Source organism: Akebia trifoliata, chromosome 3 (genome assembly GCF_017979445.1).
Source record: "Akebia trifoliata isolate Shusen 1 chromosome 3, ASM1797944v1, whole genome shotgun sequence".
In the NCBI taxonomy this organism is placed as follows: Eukaryota; Viridiplantae; Streptophyta; class Magnoliopsida; order Ranunculales; family Lardizabalaceae; genus Akebia; species Akebia trifoliata.
In genome coordinates this window covers 42,781,005-42,800,789 of record NC_141377.1, presented here as the reverse complement: position 1 = coordinate 42,800,789, position 19,785 = coordinate 42,781,005, and the positions used below count along the sequence as shown (strand labels likewise).

At 35.0% G+C, this 19,785-nt stretch overlaps 1 protein-coding gene and 1 long non-coding RNA gene across 3 annotated transcripts; one reads left to right on the top strand and one right to left on the bottom strand.

Moving 5' to 3' along the window:
• Nucleotides 1-322: 322 nt before the first annotated feature.
• On the top strand, nt 323-4,408 carry LOC147407124 (uncharacterized). Of its 2 annotated transcripts, XR_015176707.1 has the most exons (4): nt 323-474; nt 3,557-3,676; nt 3,880-3,969; nt 4,176-4,408. It is a non-coding gene; the product is annotated as an uncharacterized LOC147407124 (long non-coding RNA). The 2 variants fall into 2 exon arrangements; XR_015176706.1 differs by lacking the exon at nt 4,176-4,408 and having other exon boundaries at nt 3,880-4,156.
• A 183-nt stretch (nt 4,409-4,591) lies between these two features.
• On the bottom strand, nt 4,592-19,744 carry LOC147407123 (cyanidin 3-O-glucoside 7-O-glucosyltransferase (acyl-glucose)-like). The gene is made up of 12 exons (XM_086435521.1): nt 19,506-19,744; nt 18,758-18,821; nt 8,376-8,434; nt 7,901-7,976; nt 7,734-7,805; nt 7,508-7,595; nt 7,158-7,416; nt 6,554-6,669; nt 5,583-5,803; nt 5,357-5,488; nt 5,106-5,196; nt 4,592-5,020 (listed from the first exon to the last, which is right to left on the bottom strand). Exons 1-12 carry the CDS (start codon nt 19,665-19,667, stop codon nt 4,789-4,791), a joined length of 1,572 nt encoding a protein of 523 aa, XP_086291647.1. The 5' UTR covers nt 19,668-19,744; the 3' UTR covers nt 4,592-4,788.
• Between the last annotated feature and the right edge of the window lie 41 nt (nt 19,745-19,785).

The window sequence follows — 19,785 nt, the reverse complement described above, 5'->3', positions numbered from 1 at the left end:
AATATTTGCAAAAAAACAAGCAAAAAAAAAGTCCTTGTTTTTTTTTTTTTTTTTAAGTACTCAAAACATACCGATTTGCTATAGTAATTCATATTTGTGTGAAAAAAAACTCTCACTTAAATTTCTTTAGGAAACCTTATAAAATATGAGAGTTGCTATTGTCACACCAACTTTTACTAACGTCACACCAACTTTATGCAACGTGGTGATTTATAAAGGAATTGGTGTTGCATTAGTAAGAGTTGGTGTGGTAATAGTAGTTCCCTAAATTATTCATTGAAGTTGCAACATCATCCCTCCCAACCTTTCATGCCACATAAAAAAAGGAGAGATCTCTCCATTCTCTCTATTAAAACCCACCAAACAGTCATTGGAGTTCACGAATAAGTCTCTACATTGAGGAGTGATTGTGAATCTTGTAGATCTGTCCACTCTCGTGTTCGATCGACGATCCTTTGGAGCATTCTACCAACGGTTCTATCTCTTTTCTCTCATTCTTTCATAGGTTTTAAAATAGTTTATATAATCTAATCAACCTTGATATATTTCTCTTCTGAAGTTGTATAAATGAGAAATAGTAGCAAAAAACTCAATGATGCTAAAATTTTAAGGTATATACTTCCTAAAATTTACCTAGTGTCGAGACTCGACATTGGAATATATTATAACATAGAATCTCAACGTTACTTATCATCGAACCTCGACGATAACTATAACAAAATATTTTTGTAAGTGAAGATGGTCTACAATGTCGAATCTCAACGATTGTATATTAAGTAAAGGTTCGATGGAAGTTACTATAGAGGTTTAACGATCATTTGAAAACTAAAACTTTTTGTAAGTAAAATATAGGTTCCACGTCTTCGAATCTCGATGATAAATTGTAGAAGGTCAATGTTATTCTAATGGTGCGGTTCGACTTCCAGTTTAAATTATAAATATTTATTTTAATACGTTCATTCTTATTATTTTCATTTTTTGTAAGGTATTAAATTTTGATGTCGATGTCTAATCCAGACATCTTGGAAATGGATATATTTTGTGGAAACATTTCAACTAATGTAGAAATAAATACAATTTTAAGTTAATGATGGAAATATTATAAAACATACCTGAAAAAAAAAAATCATAAGTCATCAAACCATAATAAAAACGAGTCCAACCCCTAAAACAACTCTTTGCTTGTTGGAAATGAGAATAATAATACATAACTGCAAGTGCTGTAATATGTACCATTTTCTTTAAATGAACTAAGTGTATGTTATACATTATCAAATTATTTTAATTTATAAATTATACATTCTCACATTATCATATATAATTGCTTTTTTTTAATCTTTTGAGTGTCTATAAATAAGTTACTAATTAATTAAAACATGAATGATTGTGTACCCATACAAATATTTCGGTAAAATTTTACCATTCATTAAAATATCTATATCTCCACCGAAATCTTACATTTTACACTTAATATTTGATTATTTCAGTCGAAATTCAAATATTTCGCAAAATGAATAGTGATTTCCATCAAAATTTATGCATAAAGAAACTGTCTATAAATTTCATGTCGGAATGTTGAAAATAGGAATATTCGCTATATTTTGCAGAAATACATCAAAATTTAATACTATGATTTATTTGTTGTGAACAAGATGGATGCAGAGAAAATGTTCATGGTTTGTTTTTGTGGTGGATGGGTTATGAAAGGGATTGAATTAAATTATATTGGTGGTACAAGCAAGCTTATTAAAGTAGAAAGGTGTATAAAATTTTCATAGTTATGTTGCAAATTTCGGAGCGCATTTCATATACCTGAAATCATGCTATTTAAAGTCATGTGTGCATACCTCATGACTTCATGTAGATTTGTTCAAATTGATATAACAAACGATGATTTGGAATTTTATATCGACCAACATACATTACAACCTGAGGTTCTTGAGAACTACAGGTAATTATTTAGAATTCTCATTGATTTTTTATATAAATTTGTACAATTTTTTTCTGTTCACTAATGAAAGATTGAATTACTTATGAAGGATCTTCCATCGGAAGTACACAACACAATAACATCAATTCAAATGTTGCTAGGAACGATTTCTTCATGGAATCATTATTAATATAGAGCATTGTTTTAACTCTTTTAAAACAACCTTATGCATTAATGTTTATAAGTTATATTATTGTTAATATAGAGCACAATGCATGGAGCAAAATAAATTTGATATACTTGGAACTATTGAGGTTGGACATCTCTCTTCAAATGAAATTAATGGTAATATCTACACTTACGAAAAAAAAAAAAAAAACTTATATGTTCCTTATTGCATTAATGTACAATTATCATACCACATCTCACAGGAAATGCAATGCCAACAAGCTCGAGACTGTTGGAATTGAAGTTACAAGATTCAAAAATCACTAAATTGAAAATAGATTGAATATATAATATTGTCCCTTAGTTATTCATTATTTTACAATGTACATGATTACTCATGTTAATAATACATCAAGACCAATCAACCAAAGTCGATAGTGGGTGCTGCATTGGTGGTACATGACTTGACAACTGGAGGGGAGAATGGAATCATTTGTTTGCGTATCACATTGTTGTTTGAAGTGTAAGAAATTCAATCACAGCAGACGATGACGTAAGAATCTGCCATATGTTAGTCGTCCAGTACCCAACCAATGTTAAGGAGGTTATCATTTAGTGGATGTTTTCTCATTATACGCATATGAATCTTAAGTTATCATTTGTTTTCATAATATTATTAATACTGAATAATTGGCTCATATAAAACTCCGTCAATGTGAAATGCTGGTGTTGCAGCATGGGCCCATTGGGGATGGAGTGGCATGAACACATTGGATATCGAGTGTTTGAGAACTGTCATTCATATTTAGGTTCTTTATGTCCTATTTCTTGTTGTTGTAAGGAACAAATAACTAGTACTATGGTATTTTCATTTATGTACTTTATTAGACTATTTTCACGTGCAAAGATCATGATGGTTGCAATGTAGTATTTACTTCAGTTGGCATTACCATTATCTATTATGTCTATTATGTATTTTGTTGATGAGGGTAAACAAGGCACATTGTGGTGTCCAAATACCATAGATAGATTCCATCAATTGGCAGTTAAATTTTGCTCGGCTACTTTGTTCTGGTTGCCTGACTATAATGCCTTGTGTGTTTAGGTTTCCACCTGGCTTGCAAATAGCATCCATATTAGCAGCCCTATAGAACTGGATGCCATAATTGGACAACAGCATACCCTTCATTGCAATTGTAGGAAACATAGCTTGAGTTTGCACCTCAACATGTTTTTTGGGGTCTCACATTTTTACATGCTAATCTCTATATGTTCATGGATCAAATTTGTTTAATCAATGATCACCTGCTTGGATGCAACATGATTGATTGTTTCTATATGTTGAGCGATTCTTCTTCTTTTAGAATGTTAATCTTTTGGTGGTTGAGATTTTTATTTATTTATTTACATAAAGCCCATCCAACCTTTATAACCAATAGCTGGTTTTGCAAATTACAGAGCCTCTCATAGTTCAATCTACCTGTTTCACTTCCAAGTGCACGCTTACTTGGAAGTAGGGCGGGCAATGATCCGAAATATACCTGATGTTCAAATCGGTCCGAAAAAACAGAAAAAGGGGTAAATTCAATGCGACTCTTTTAAACACTACATGAAAAAATGGTTAAATTCGACAGGCCTTGGTGTCGAACTTATATCTTTTTTCACGTAATTATATATATATATATATATATATATTATATATATATAACCTTCTAATTGTAATTGTTGAATTATATATATGCACAATTAAATCAATTAGTGAATTGTAAATGTGGAATAAGGTTAGCTGGAGTCAAAGTTTTGAAGGCCATGAGGAGGGTGAAAGCTGTCGTTGGGACCTTCCCACAGGACACCATCATAGGCATATGGTGGTGAGTGTTTGGCTAACTTAATTATTTTGATGGATATGTCTTTGTTGGGACGTTTTTATCAAACCATGGGATTAACCAATTTAATTGTTTTAAAAGAATTTCTCGATTTGTAAAACCTCTAGTTTTATGCACCAATCTCTAGTTTTCTGCTTACATGCGTAAATACTTACTAATCATATCTATTCTTTAATATCCATGATGGACAGAGGTGTGAGAATATCTACAAGAATAGGGTAGCCGTCCCCCTCCAATGCATGTGTTATTGCTTCTATTATTTTGTTAATGAGCTAGGGATTGAGGTAGAGTTACCAGTCAGATCATCTCTTCAAATATATGTGAGATCTAAATTTAATTTCTCCATGATGATTATTCTTGTTATGATTGTGGATTATTGCCCAAGATTTGTTAAATGGTTGTAATAATCCAATAGTTCTAAAATCCATTTCAACCTCAAAAGTATATTTATCTTCATGTCCATGATCATGGCTTCCAATCGAGAGAGAGAGGCCTCATGTCTTCTCAACTCGCTTATGTCAACAAATTTTTATTAGGAAATACAGTTAGAGTTGAGGAAATACATCAATCCTTAGAAGGTTTATTGAAAGTTACATGGGCCTGAAGTTACAAGAGAAATCCTAGTCTTAGCTAATGAAATATTTTTAACCCAATATAGATCATTCCCCAACAAAAACAACTTTTCATAATTCAGCTGTGAAATACCAGGCAACATAATTCAATGTGTTCCTTATTAACCAATGTCGATCTAGATATAACAGTCTTATGCATTTAAACCAAGAAGTAACAATTTACTAATTAACGTTACGAATGTGATATTCCACGCAGTTTAGTAGCCTTCACTGAGTTCCTTATCTTCATGCTTTTCTTCTTCAGGAAATCAGAGAACCATAATGCAGATAACTTGGGTTTTCGTGGCAAATCGTTATCCTCAAAGTCCACATAAACAAGCCCATATCTTGTTTGGTACCCATGAAAAAACTCGAAAAGGTCCATGAATGCCCATACAAAGTATCCTCTTGCATTTGCACCAATCCTGCAAACAACCAACACAATAAACATTCTTAAGGAGTAACACCTACAATTCTAAGGCAATGGTGAGGAAACTAGATAAGCCTTACCTAATTGCATCAAGCATACTTCCCATGAACTCACTCAAGAAATCAATCCTAGCAGTGTCATTAAATGTCACGTTCTTTGGCGTCCCATAACCTGACAAGGTTACCAATTTGCTTTCAACATAATAGTCATACTGACGGATTGATGAAAACTTCGATTAAATATGTAACCTTTAGTTACAAATAGTTCAACTAAGATATAAGAGCATAATCATCCCAAACTTGTTTAAGATTTGGTAGAGAGATGAATGTACCATTTTCATGAATATAGACAGGAGGATTTCCATAATAGTTTTTGAAGTATTCAAGCAAACTTCGCATTCCAGATGGATTGTAGGGTACATCACTCGACAAGGTATGATCTGAGGGTTCTCCATTTTGATAAACTGTAAAATGGTTCCAAAACATGGGTTGAAGTTGCAAATCTTTTCTCAGTCGGATTCTTAAGAGAACAACTCTTAATGTAAGGGGAAAGAATACCTGAGAGTATAACACCCAAGTCCTGGTAGAAATTAGAAGGTTCAATCTTTGAAATATCAGGGTGATTTGCTACATAAAGTGTGTAGTAGTGATTTATGCCGATGAAGTCGAAAGACCTTTTTAGTAGTTCAGATTCATGTTTGGTGAAAGATGGGATCCTTGAGCCAACTTTCTCCTTCATGATCTCAGGGTAGTCTCCAAAAACAAGGGGATTGGCCATCCTGCAAATTTTTTGGTTCTAATCAAACTGAGCAATCTAATTTATGGTATATATCAAGATATAATTGTAGACCAAATTGAACAAACTAAAAAGATAAATATACATTGGTTCTACATATGAGTCGAGAGATGGTTTTGGTGAAGATGAGTTTCTCACCATGATCACCCTCCCAAAAAATCATCTCTTTAGTACATTTCTAAGCAAATTGAATTTGGGGTCCAATTTGCGAACCTCTTTTGATGATGATAAAAATGTTGTTATGCTGATTTTTTTTATCTTTTTAAATGATAAGGAGAAAGAAAAATATGCATATATAAGCATGTAATTTTGTGCACTATTCTCATATGGATCTATAGGACCACATGGAGATGATACTAGGAATGACTTTTGGTGAAGATGATCTAGAAATGTTTACTATAGTACCAGGACTTACTAAATAATACAATACAAATATACAATAGGTAGTACTAGTCTTCCTGATGTTTTTTTTTTATGTATATAAATACGAGTCGTGATTTTCTGACGGCCACTCTGGCACACAACCTCATATGCCACCTGACGTGGCATGATCTAGAACCATAGTTTTCCCTCGGGATACACAAATGTACATCCCCATAAATATGTGCAGTTGTGTATCCCGAGGAAAGAATCTATGATTCTAGCACATGCCACATCAGGGGGCATATGGAGTTGTGTCAGAAAATCATTATTCTATAAATACACTTAGGTCCATAGATTGGAAATCACTTACCAACCAGTGAGGAAATCATTAGCTCTTTGTGTTGCTTCAACATCTTCCCTTGAGTTTGTCATAGAGGTGCACCAAAAAACATAGATATTCAAGCCTATAAAACCATTCTGCCTGGCCTGCATGATATATTTTATTCATCACATCTTTTTTATTTTCCGTTGGAATGTCAAACCTCAGATAAAACCACAAAAGCAATAAAAATAAAAGAACAATACAAAACGTACACAAAATTTATATGGTTCGGCAGTGTACCTATGTCCACGGATGAGATGAGAGTGATTCATTAACTCTGCGAAAGAAATCATAGGTCTAGGTTTCTCCCTATCTATCTATTCGATTTCAATTTTCTAGACGAGTTATGTACATTATATATAACCCAAATCAAAATAAAAGAATTGCTCTTGGTTTTGACTTGAACCTCGTAAAGTCTACAATACTTTACTAGTGAACAGGACATCAATGTGATCAATCACCAACTAGGCTCAAGATATTCAAAATAATATAGTATATATGGTCAAGATCAAGAAGTGGGATATTACTTTTGACAAGATCTCCAAGGTGGGGGCCTATCAACTTTGCCCTAAATACAAGCCAAAGAACTCACTTGATATTTTTCTCTGTACACATTGGCAGCTGATGAGTGTGCTAGCAAACTATGATGCATTCCTATGTAGGGGTCCACAGAGTCATTGCCAGGCCTGCAGCCGAGATAGCCAGCCCGACGCGGGCAAATCGAAGGTGGAAATGTTGGGTCGCCAATGGTTGATAAAAACATAGCATTGGGCTCATTGATAGTGGTCCAGTGGGTGACCCTGTCACCAAACTCTCTAAAACACACATCTGCATATTCTGTAAAATCCCCACTGAACCAGAAAACAAACCCAACCCATGTCACATGAAATCTTATGTGCAAATAATAGAAGAGATGCTACAAAGGAAAGGGTGTAAAATTACATTATTTTGGGGCTCAGCCATCCTCCATATTCATCTTCAAGTATTTGAGGTAGGTCCAAGTGGAAGATAGTAACATGTGGTTCAACTCCTACAAGTTCCAATAAATTGAAAATGCAGCCAATAAGAAGCAAGGGGAATGAAGAAATAAATCTAAAATAGTAATAGTGTTTTATAAAGTTTTGATATCGATGACAAAAATTAATTTGTGCAATTTATTTTTTCAGACCGTGGGCTATCAATTCGTCGATGAGATTATTATAGTACTTGAGACCTTTAGGATTAACTGCTCCTCTCCCATCTAAAAATAAAAACAACAAGAATCAGAATCATATATCAGTTTTAACACTAGGATATACTTAATTAAGCAAATTTGGTTAAAGTGTTTGATCATACTAGGGAGAAGCCTTGACCAAGAAATGGAGAACCTGTAGGCTTCAAGACCTAAATCACTCATCAGCTGTACATCTTCCTGCATTTCTTGCAATGGAGAGATTTAGAAACTTATAAATGATCTCAAAATTTGGATGATTGCAATTGTACATGGGCTAGAATCATAGATTTTCCCTCAGGATACGCAATTGTCCATCCTCAAAAATATGTGCTGTTTAATATCCAGAGGAAAAGAATCTATGGTTCTAGCACATGCCATGTCAAGAGTCGTATGGTTCTAGCACATCATTATTCTTATACATAGGAATGCTAATGTCCAAATGGTTCATTAGGACATTATTAACCTCCAATACTTTGCATTTTCAATAATACCCCTTACATGGTTTATTTGTTAGTTAAAAAAATGAGAGTAAAGATATAAAGATTTTTTGAATATTAAATGACATATTGGTTTTTGGAAATGAAGTAGAGATTTTGCCTTGTATTTGTGGTATTGATCACAAGCTACATCTCCGGTGCTGTGGTCTGGCAGTGTCCCTATCAAACATTAACACACTTCGTTAGGATCCTCCAACCCTTCTAAGCAGCTCTTCTGTCATAAATTTCAAACTCAAATCACCAAAATTATTTAGGGTTTAGGGGCTGCAAGCCTGCAACCCCTTCACCTACAAAATTAGTGTCCCACTAATGGCCTAGTCATTGTGTCCTGACCCTATTGTAAAGTAAATGAGACCATAGGGAGAGTTGGATAGAAGACGATGTCGAATAAGAAAAATATTTTACCATAGAAGTGTGAAAATTTTAAAATAACGAAGATAACAAAAATCACACAAAAATAAGGATTTACGTGATTTGATAGTGTGCCTACGGCCACGAAACAAAATAATAAACAGTCACTATTTTTCTCTTAAGTTTTTCAACCCTTGAGATCTCTATTCATAAATTCGGGAGTTACCAAAATATGTAGATCTCCCCCAAAAATAAGAAAACCCTAAAGAAAATATTATACGAATGCCCTTTTCATATCAAAAAACAATTTTGATTTACACAACAAGAAGTTGAAGAGCTTGATGATCGAAGGATTTTGGGCCAGATGTTAGAGGTTCCAAACGAGGGTATTAGGTCAATATCATCAATCTTAGAGTGCCCGAGTGAAGGGCTATCGCAGTTTGAAAACACAGAGTCCGTTCCAAATAGGCACCAAAATAAGAGGATGCCTTATAAGACTTGGGCTAATGTTGGGCTGCAATCTGGGCTGGTTGGAGGGTAGACTCAGGCTCAACTCAAGTGAGAGAGCCCTTAATTCGAACTCAACTCAAGTTGAGCATTAAACCTTGAACCTGAGGTTGAATGGGCTCGGATTAGCTCGAATTAGGTAGTTTTGAATGGATTGTGCCCGTTGAGCAAACTTAAGGGTATGTTTGATTGTACATGGAAAATAGGGTAGAAAATTAATTTCTATGGAAAATAGCATTTTTCAAGTGTTTGATTGCACATGGAAATGGAAATTCATTTTCCACCCCATTCAAAAAGTCCACTAAATCATGGATTTCATTTTCCCACCCATATGGGTGGAAAAATGAAATCTACCCATATTTTCCATCCTCAATTCTTCCCTACCACCACCACTATCACCACCACCACCACCACCACTACCATTACACTAACCTCGCCGTAGCCGTCGTCACCATTGCTGTCACCGTCACCGTCGTCGTCGGCTCCGTCTCCGACCACCTTCTCTCTCTTTCTCTCTCTCTCTCTCTCTTCTTCTTCTTCTTCTCCTTCTCCATCCCTCACCTCCTCTGCCACCACCACCACCACCACGTTTTTCCCCCATCTTTCTCACTTACCTCCGTCGTCGCTGCCGCTGCCACCATCGTCACATCCTCCCCCTTTCCTCTTCCTCGTCATCTTCTACTTCCTCTCCCCCTCCTCTCATCTTCTTCCTCCTTCTCCTCTTCTTCTTTTTTCTCATATTTTTTCCATAATTTTATCCAAGTAAAATCAACAATGGAATTTGATTTTCCAACCCTACCTATTTTCCACTACTAATTTTCCATGGATTTCAAATTCCATGGAAAGTGACTTTCCATGCAATCAAACATACATAAGTTTATTTTGATCAGCAAATAAATTTTATATATTAAAAAAGAAGTATAATTATATAAATAAAAAGATTTATATCTTAAACAATAAATAATTAAAAAGTAATTTAAAAATATTCATAAATTATTATATGGCCTCAGGGTTCAAGTTGAGTTGGGTTGCCGTCCCTTAACTCAAACTCACCCCAAATCAAGATCAGGTTGAGTTATTCTAATACAGACTCACCTCATGTTCTACATAACTTGGCCCAGACTCGCCTATCAATCGAATAGAGCCGGGGATAAGCTCGAGTCAGCTGGTCCAAGTTGCAGCCCTAGGCTGAAGTTGCATTACGAAGGGGTCTACTTTTATTGGGCCAAATATTGGGTGAAAGTGCAGAGCACAGTTTTAGAACTTAAAACTTGGCTTGACTGTTCTTTTTCAAATGAAAAGTCGAGTGGGCTAAGCGGTCAATAATTAGTAGGTGAAGATGAGTTTTAAACACAAGTTGTATCATTAATAATCATAGACTTTAACCAACTTCCCAAGTTAGTACCTTCGACTCCACTCGTCTTACATCAAGTCAACTCGATGACTTGTGATTCTTTGAAACCACAACTCAACTTGGATCCATCAAATTATGTCGTCTTGATTGAGTCAATATAATATATAAGGAATTTATGCAGAAAAGTTTAATTACTATTAGTAAATCATCAAAACAGACTAAAAATAAAAATAATAGACCAAAATGAGCCATTTGCTACAATTAAACCTATCTTCAGACCAAAATACCCTAAAGTGCTTTCTTTGAAACCCCGACTCTAAACCATATTTTTTTCAACTTCCTCCCCTTCCCCATTTCCCAATTTTATTTTTTGACTTACCTAAATTTTGGAATGACGGTTGCAAGCCTCGATGATTTTGATTATTCAATTTTTAAAGCTAGACACTAGATAAATTTGTCCGAAATACAAAAAAGGCATACATTATAGTGGTGACACGGCCACTTGGACCAAACATCATGACTAACTCTTCAAAATGATAAGTACGTCATTATTTCTTTGTCATTCATTCTCACAAATAGTCAAAATAGATTTTTTTTTTTTTTTAAATTGTTAAATTTAAATCTTTGAAATTATGAGTTTGTCATTCTCATCATAGTTCGCCATTGTAAATCATTGGAGTAGATCACAGATGTCACTGAAAATCTTATAAGTTAAAAGAGGTGAGAAAAGGGGAGGGAGGAAGTTGAAAATTTTGTCTTTAATACCTCGTTCGGATTTTTGACAATTTATTTCTAATTTATTTATTTTCATGGATCCAAAGAAAAAAAAACGAAAAGAAATTTTATGGTTTCTATGGAAGCTTTCAATGAGAACACTTGATGGAGGGAATTTACTCTCATGTGGATCGTTCATGTCGCACCATTCAACATATATCCCAAGACATACACGTGACATTATCAAGATCAAATCTTATCTAGTTAAAAAATAATCTTAATAGGAAAAGATTCTTTCCTTGTGGATAGTTAAAATATTTGGATAAAGATGGATTAAACAACTACAATTAATCAGGATCTAGATTCGTTTTTGAGATAGGATTTTCTATTTATTTAAAGAGAAGATAATCTTTATAAAATTAAAAAATTAAAAAAAGAAAAAAAAAAAAAAAAAGGGATCTGGGAAGGGTACTAAGAGTGTTTGAAAACCACCACACCTGGAGTGGTGAAAGCTTCTCATATTTATTCTGTTACAGACTGTATATATAAATGGACATTACAAAATAAATGGAAAGAATCAGCAGAAAATTAGCTCCTGAGATTAGGGGTCAATGAATGCACATATGGAAGGCCTTTGATTTGCCTTTGATTAAGGTAGAGAATCCTCAACACCCCCTCGCAAGCTGAGCGTCGGATTTGAATAGACGTGGAGCTTGGATCGAAAAAATTGAAATAGGGGCCTAGGCACACTTTTGGTGAAGATATCGACAACCTGTAAGTGAGAAGGCACATACTGGATGCGGAGTTTGCCAACGACAACAAGTTTACGAAGAAAGTGATAATCTAACTCAACATGCTTGGCTCGCTTGTGAGACACTTGGTTAGAACTTAAAAAAATGGCACTTTTGTTGTCACATAAGAGAAGAGGCTGTTGTGGAAGAGAACCCCTGAGGTCATGAAGGAGATGCGTGAGCCAAAGAAGTTCGACGGTAGTGAAAGCTAGGGCACTATACTCAGACTCGCAACTAGAACGAGAAACAGTTGGTTCCTTCTTGGCACTCCAGGAAACTAAGTTGAATAAGAAAAGAGCTAAATCACTGAAACCAAGCACGAGGGGCCTGTTTGAGCCCATAAAGAGCTTTTTTCAACTGACAAACATGATTAGGGAAACGAGAATCAATATACCTAGGGGGTTGTTCCATATAGACTTGTTCAGTAAGATGACCATTGAGAAACGCATTCTTGACATCAAGTTGGCGGAGAGGCCATTTGTTGGTCACAGCAAGAGAGAGTACAACACGTAACCTTGATAACAAGGCTAAAAGTTTCAGTGTAATCGAGACCAGGTACTTGCGTATAGCCCTTGGCAACAAGGCGGGCTTTTAGACGCTCAATAGATCCATCGGGCAAGTATTTGGTCCTAAAAACCCATTTGGAACCCACAATGTTAGTATTAGCAGGTCGAGGGACTAAAATCTAGGTACGATTATTTTGCAAGGCTCGAACTTCTTCATCTATGGCAGCAAGCCAAGTAGGATTTTTAGCAGTAGATTTGAATCCTTTAGGCTCAGTGGATGTAAGGAGAGCAGAGAGAAGATCAGAAGATCTCAAGAGAGCAAGATTTATTGGGTGGCGAGGTTTGAAACTACCAGTTTTGGCTCGTGTAAGCATAGGATGAGAAACCATCGGAGTTGTCGCAACACGAGTACTGATAAGCGGCTCGGTGGGAAGCTTGAGAGAATATGGGTTGAGATCCAAATGCGACGGGGATGGACCTGCAGAGAATCATTTGCCTGCAAAGACTCATCCATTGGATCAGTACAAATACCATGCGGGTTAGATTCAGATTGTGCAATTTGTCTAGAATGGGATGTAGGGGAAGATGGGAGCATTTCTGTAGGGGTTAGACTAGGTTCCAAAAAATTTGAAAATTGAAGGGAGGATATGGGATGAGCTTGGGATGTATTTAGGAAGGGAAAGTGAGTCTCATCAAACTAAGCATGTCGGGTGAGATATATCCTAGAGTTGGTGGGGTCAAGACAACGGAACCCTTTGTAAGAGGAGCTGTACCAAAAAAAAATGCAAGGAATGCTACGGGGGGAAAATTTGTTAGGCATATAATCACGTAGACAAGGATAAACACGACAACCAAATGGATGAAAATTTTCATAATTTGGAGAGGAACCATATAGAAGCTCAAAGGGGGACTTACCTCCAAGAAGTGGGGTGGGCAATCAGTTGATGATGTAAGCTGCAGTGCTAAAGGCGTCAACCCAGAAGCGAAGAGAAGTGTGAGAATGGAAAAGCAAGGCTAAGCCAGTCTCAGTCACATGACGGTGTTTCCTTTCAGCGCGACCGTTTTGGGCAAGAGTATATGGACAACAAAGTTGATGATGAATACCAGAGGTATGAAGATGGGTTTTAAAACAGTTGCTACTAAATTCTGTACCACCATCACTTTGAAAATTTTTGATACGAGTAGAATGTTGATCCACAAATTTTTGAAATTGAATAAAGGTATCATAGAAGTCAGATTTTAATTTCAATGGATAAAGCCAAGTGAAACGAGAATAATCATTAATGAATAAAATATAGTAGGCAAAACCTAAATTGGATTTTACAGGTGAAGGGCCCCATATATCACAATGGATAAGATCTAACACATTAGACGACCTATGTTCATTACGTGAATAAGGTAAACGATGATTCTTTGCAAGTTGGCATGTATCACATAATTTAGGAGATGGTAATAAAGAGGTAAGATAAAGCTGTCCTTTTTTATTTAAGAAAGAGATAACAGAATGATTTACATGTCCAAGGCGAGCATGCCATAAATCATATGAGGCATGAAGAGATTTATCTTTAAGGACAAAAATAAAAGCGGAATTTCCGCGCTCTAGCACATATAAGCCTCCATCGCGTTTACCGGTTGCCACCACCCTTCCCGTTTGGTAATTCTGAATGGTGAAAAAATTATTAGTAAATGTAACAAATAAAGGAAAATCATGAGTTAATTTACTAATGGACAAAAGATTTTTAGTGAGGTGAGGGACAACCAAAACATCTAACAAATGAAGATATGGGGAAGGTGAAATTTTACCGGTGTGGGTAATAGGTAGGGATGCACCATTCCCTACAATCACACAATCCTTACCCGTGTAGTTTTTGGACTAGTCCAAAGTGGAGTGGGCTGGAGTCATGTGGGTTGAAGCCCCTGTGTCCAAGAACCAATCTGAGGCTTCATTTTCAGACAGGGAACATGAAGCGTTGAAGGCTTCTGCAAGTTGTGCAGATGGTTCATGCTGATGCTGATCATATCGTTGCTGGCACCGATCAACATAGTGTCCTTCCAAGCGGCAAATCTGGCATTGTAGTGGACAACGACCTTGAGTGGATTGGGTACGCCCTTGTTTGTGATTGGAGGTCTCACTGCGGGAGTCATTTGTGCGGCCACGACAATGGCAAGATAAGCCACCCCCGTGATGAGAAGAGGTCCGGTTAGTGGTGAACGCTGCAGTTGATGGCGCCGAAGTTTTTAGAGATTTTTGAAAGAGTTCAAAACTCTCAGCTTTGGATACAAGATCTGGGAAACAGGGGAGAGGCGTTTGTGCCATTTGGGCAGTAGAGAAACTGGAGAACTAGGGCCCTAAACCACGAACAAACCAGTGAACTTTGTCGGTTCCATCAATGGGACGACCAATGGCATGAAGTTGATCACATAGGGCCTTGAAGGCACAAGCATAGGCAGTGACTAGGCGGGTGCCACGCTTCATTAACTGAAGGTCATCTTTGAGACGAATTTCACAGGCTTTAGAGCGGAGGTTGAAAGTGTTTTCTAGGGCAATCCAGACCTCACGGGATGTGGAGAGGCCGACGACTTCAGCCATGGCTTCTTCTGTGAGAGAGGAGAGGAGAATACTAAGAAGGCACTGATCGGTTGCTTTCCATTCCAGGCGTTTGGGATTTGATGTCTGAGAGGTGGGAGGATCAAATGGAGGTAGAGGTACAAGGGTATCGTCCACATGACCCAACAGACCTTGGCTCTCAAGAAGTGGAAGAAGTTGGCTCTTCCATAAGAGATAGTTGGAGGATGAAAGTTTGATTGTAACCATGTGAATCATGGTGTTGAAGGGAAGGAGGGTGGGAGAAGAATTAGAGGCCATTGAGGATTAGTGCTCTGATACCATAAGAGTGTTTGAAAACCACCACACCTGGAGTGGTGAAAGCTTCTCATATTTATTCTGTTACAGACTGTATATATAAATGGACATTATAAAATAAATGGAAAGGATCAACAGAAAATTAGCTCCTAAGATTAGGGGTCAATGAATGCACATATGGAAGGCCTTTGATTTGCCTTTGATTAATGCAGAGAATCCTCAACAGGTACTCTCAAGAATCTAATGTAAAAGGAAGCGGATCCTCTGTAGCACACGGTTTATGTAGCACCCTGTAGCACAGATCCAACGGATGAGAGAGAGCTATCTTGGAAAAAAAAAATAGCATCTCAACCCCTTGTGATCATGACTTATATCTGATTAAAAAAAATCAAAAAAATCAAAAAAATCAAAAAAACAGTTTTTTTCCCTCCCGATTCATGTCTTTGAAAATGAACAGCTATTGAACACTCAATATTTTAAGTGTGGGATCTAACTATATGGTTGTTGTGGTGGTCTTTCAACCATTGGATCAGTGCTACAAGGTGCTTCAGGAACCGTGTGCTTAAGAGGATCCGTGTCCAATGTGTCCAATGTAAAAAGGATATTCATGTAACATATATATGGAATAGTAGCATGTCTCTTATGGATGCATATAGGCATCTTTGCCAAACCACATAAAATCATGTTCTTTTTTTGTCTTTTCCTTCTTTTTCTGTGAATTTTGTTATTTCTTACGAAAATCTTGAAGAACACGAGCCAGGGTGTCCCAACAAAGTTCTTGAACCTTGTGGTGGAGAGAGTTTTGGCTTCCACAATATATATTAGTAAAAAATTAGAAAATTCGAAGTCTAACTTTTTCTCTATGCTTAGGATAACAAAAGTTTAATTTGGTAGACTTCTCTCCACTCATTATAAAACCTTTATCCAAATATGAATGAGTGATGACGGATCTCTTAAATTAGGTTAATTTCTTAGAATCACATAAGATGATTATATAAAGATTTGCAAAAGCACTTCTCGAAATGCATGATTTTGCTGTGAAACAACTTTTTGGATCCAGTATCATATAGACCGATATTTTACCAGAAATACACACAAACAATCCATTTGATTGATGACTTCTAGTATCGGGTTCAACAGCTAAAGTGTTTTGTCTGATCTTCTATGAATAGATCGATCAATCTGTGATGTGCAAATCATTCATTTAATTCGAGCAAATAGAGAGGAAATGATTTAAAAAAATTCAGTTTCCATCGAACTAATGAGATAGGCAAATGTGTGAAAAGAATACTGATTTAGATAACCAGATATCTTCCATATTTCATTGTCTCTTTTGATCTTCTTGGACAACAACTCTGTAAAAGTTGCAGGTCAGTTGAAGAAGTCTTTGGTTGATGATACAATATAGATATGGGTTCGAGTCCCTTGACATTACCAACTCATTGATTTCGTTAAAAAGAGAGGAGTGCACAAGTCCACGTCAATACAATGTCGAATGCACTAGTGTAAGAGGTCACTCCAGCATTACTCTTTAAAAATTAACTAAGACAATATTATTATTATTATTATTATCCAATATTACAATAAGACCTTTCTGGAAAGGTCGACCATGAACACTGTACTGTTCCACGTTCACGGTCTTTCTCCCTAAAATTATTGAGAGACTTTTTATTTTTAGCTAGACTCCATCAAACGACATTTGAGGTAGTCTATCAAACTACGATGAAATGTAAATAAAGACGTAAGGGTGTGTTTGATAATACAGTAAATTCTGAAGCAAATGATTTGTCATGAAAAAAACAGTTTTTTTTCGGTGTTTGACAATGAAATAAATTTAAAATGGAGAAACGGATTTACCTCGCCCATCAGATTTGCCGTTCCAAGTGAAAAATCTTTTCTCACAATAAAATACATGACAACCACATATAAATGACGTATATTTGGGATGTCACGCTTCTTTGTCTCTATATATTTGGATGGTTTATGCTTCTTTGTAATATTGTCGTATGTTATTGAGAGTAAGTCTAGCCTTACACCTTTGTTTATAGTTGATGATATTAAGGTGGTTCAATTCACCTTCTGGCATCTAAAAACATGCCAAATCGCATAACGGACAAAATTCGTTGAACCACTCAGAAGTAAAAAATATTAGATTATTTTACGTTATTAAATCTTGGTTTTACATTGGGGAGTTTAACAACCGCCCATTTACAAAACCTTGGATCAACATAAAAAATTGTTTTATTTTTATTTTTATATGAGTTGTTGCATAAAATCTAGAGAGGTGTTGGATTGTCGTTTGATAATCCATGTGAGCTTAAGGATTCTTTAGTAAGATTTCAAATCTTACTAAATTAGTAAAGAAAGTGTTTTTCAATAAATAAATTGGCAATCCCTAACACCATATCCCTCTTGATTTCATGGAAAAACATATATGAAAAAAAAATATATATAGGCAGATTTATCAAAACATGCACAACATTTCGTATATTTATCAAAACGGTACATTGTAGCAATTAATTCTGAAAATGATAAATTTACCGTTTTCGGAATTAATTTTTTTTACCAAAACGGTAAAAACAGTAAAATATATATATTTTTTATACCGAAAATGCCCTTTTTTATTTTTTAACTGAAATTATGAATATAAAATTGATTTCGGTAAAAAAAAAATTGTAAATACATATGATTGTTGGATTACCGAAAGAGAGTGAATCTTTTTAGTTGGATTTTCATTTTTTTAAGGTTAAAATTGTAAATATATATGTAAAACAAAAAAAAGGGTATTTTCGGTAACAAAAAAAATATTTTACTGTTTTTACCGTTTTGGTAAAAATATTAATTCCGAAAACGGTAAATTTACCATTTTCGGAATTAATTGCTACACTGTACTATTTTGATAATTAATTTCGAAAACTCTACCGTTTTGATAAATTATTCATATATATATATATATAAAGTTAATTTTGAAAATGAATAGTTACTGAACTCAACATCAAAAGTAATTTATTTTAAAAAGAAATATGTTTTCAAGATTTTAAATATATTAACAAAATTCAATATGGTGAAAAAAACATCCCCACAGACATGTACATTTGTGTATCTTGAGGAATAAAATCTACGCTTGTGTCACACGCCACATCAGAATAGTAGAGAGGGAGTATGTCAGAGGGTAGAGAAAATCATTATTCGTATAGTTTATAAGTTCTTAGGCTGGCATATTATTTATATATTTATTTGTTTATAAGAAAACTAATTGAAGAGCACTAAACAAGTCCCGTATGGGGTGCTCAGGATAGAGACCAAGCACCAACCGTTCAAGTTAGACTCTCTCACTTTACACTAATAAAAGGAAAAGAAAATAATAATAATAAATAAAATAAAATAAAAACTGACCCTCATGAGCAGCAACATCCCAGATGGTGGGTGTTCTTCCATCCTCGGCCACTGCACCTTCTACCTACATACATATATTCCCATTAATGAAGATACCCATTTGTTTGTTTTTTTTTAATAGAACAAAAAAGTTTCTCTCTATATCTCTCTCTCTATTAGTGTAAATTTTTTTTTTTTAAAGGCTTTTTATGTAAGAGAGAGGAAATACTAGGTAGCTATAAAACAGTTTTAATTAAGGTAGATTTATCAAAACATGCACAACATTTCGTATATTTACCAAAACGATACACTGTAGCAATTAATTCTGAAAACAGTAAATTTATCATTTTTGGAATTAATTTTTTTTATCAAAATGGTAAAAACAGTAAAATATATATTTTTTTACCGAAAATACCCTTTTTTATTTTTTAACTGAAATTACGAAAATAAAATTGATTTCGTTAAAAAAAAAATTGTAAATACATATGATTGTTGGATTACCGAAAGAGAGTGAATCTTTTTAGTTGGATTTTCATTTTTTTAAGGTTAAAATTGTAAATATATATGTAAAAAAAAAAGGTATTTTCGGTATAAAAAAAAAATATTTTACTGTTTTTACCATTTTAGTAAAAAATATTAATTCCAAAAACGATAAATTTACCGTTTTCGGAATTAATTGCTACAGTGTACCGTTTTAATAATTAATTTCGAAAACTCTACCATTTTGATAAATTATTCTTTAATTAATTATATGGAAATAGAAACATACCTGATAAGCAGAGGTTCCAGCACCAAAGACAAAGTCAGATGGAAAATCATCTCTGGAGAAGTAATTAGATGGGTTTTGCTTTTGCCCCAACACCTGTACTACTACTTCTGCACTTAACAGAATAAGAAGAAGAAGAAGAAGGAGATCAATGAGAATCCGCATCAGCTCTGTATCTAATCGACTCTTGCCTCTTTTTTTTTTTTTTCTTAACCATATGGGCTTCCTCTATTCATTTATTTAAGGAGAGTAGATCTTAAACATATTTTTATAAACAGTTATT

Coding starts and splice junctions, on each gene's coding strand:
- LOC147407123 (XM_086435521.1), bottom strand. CDS start 19,667: ATGCGGATTCTCATTGATCTCCTTCTTCTTCTTCTTCTTATTCTGTTA. Junction 8,435..18,757: donor GGATGTTGCTGCTCATGAGG/GTCAGTTTTTAT, acceptor AATGTTTGATAG/GGACACTGCCAGACCACAGC. Junction 7,596..7,733: donor CGACGAATTGATAGCCCACG/GTCTGAAAAAAT, acceptor TGGAACTTGTAG/GAGTTGAACCACATGTTACT.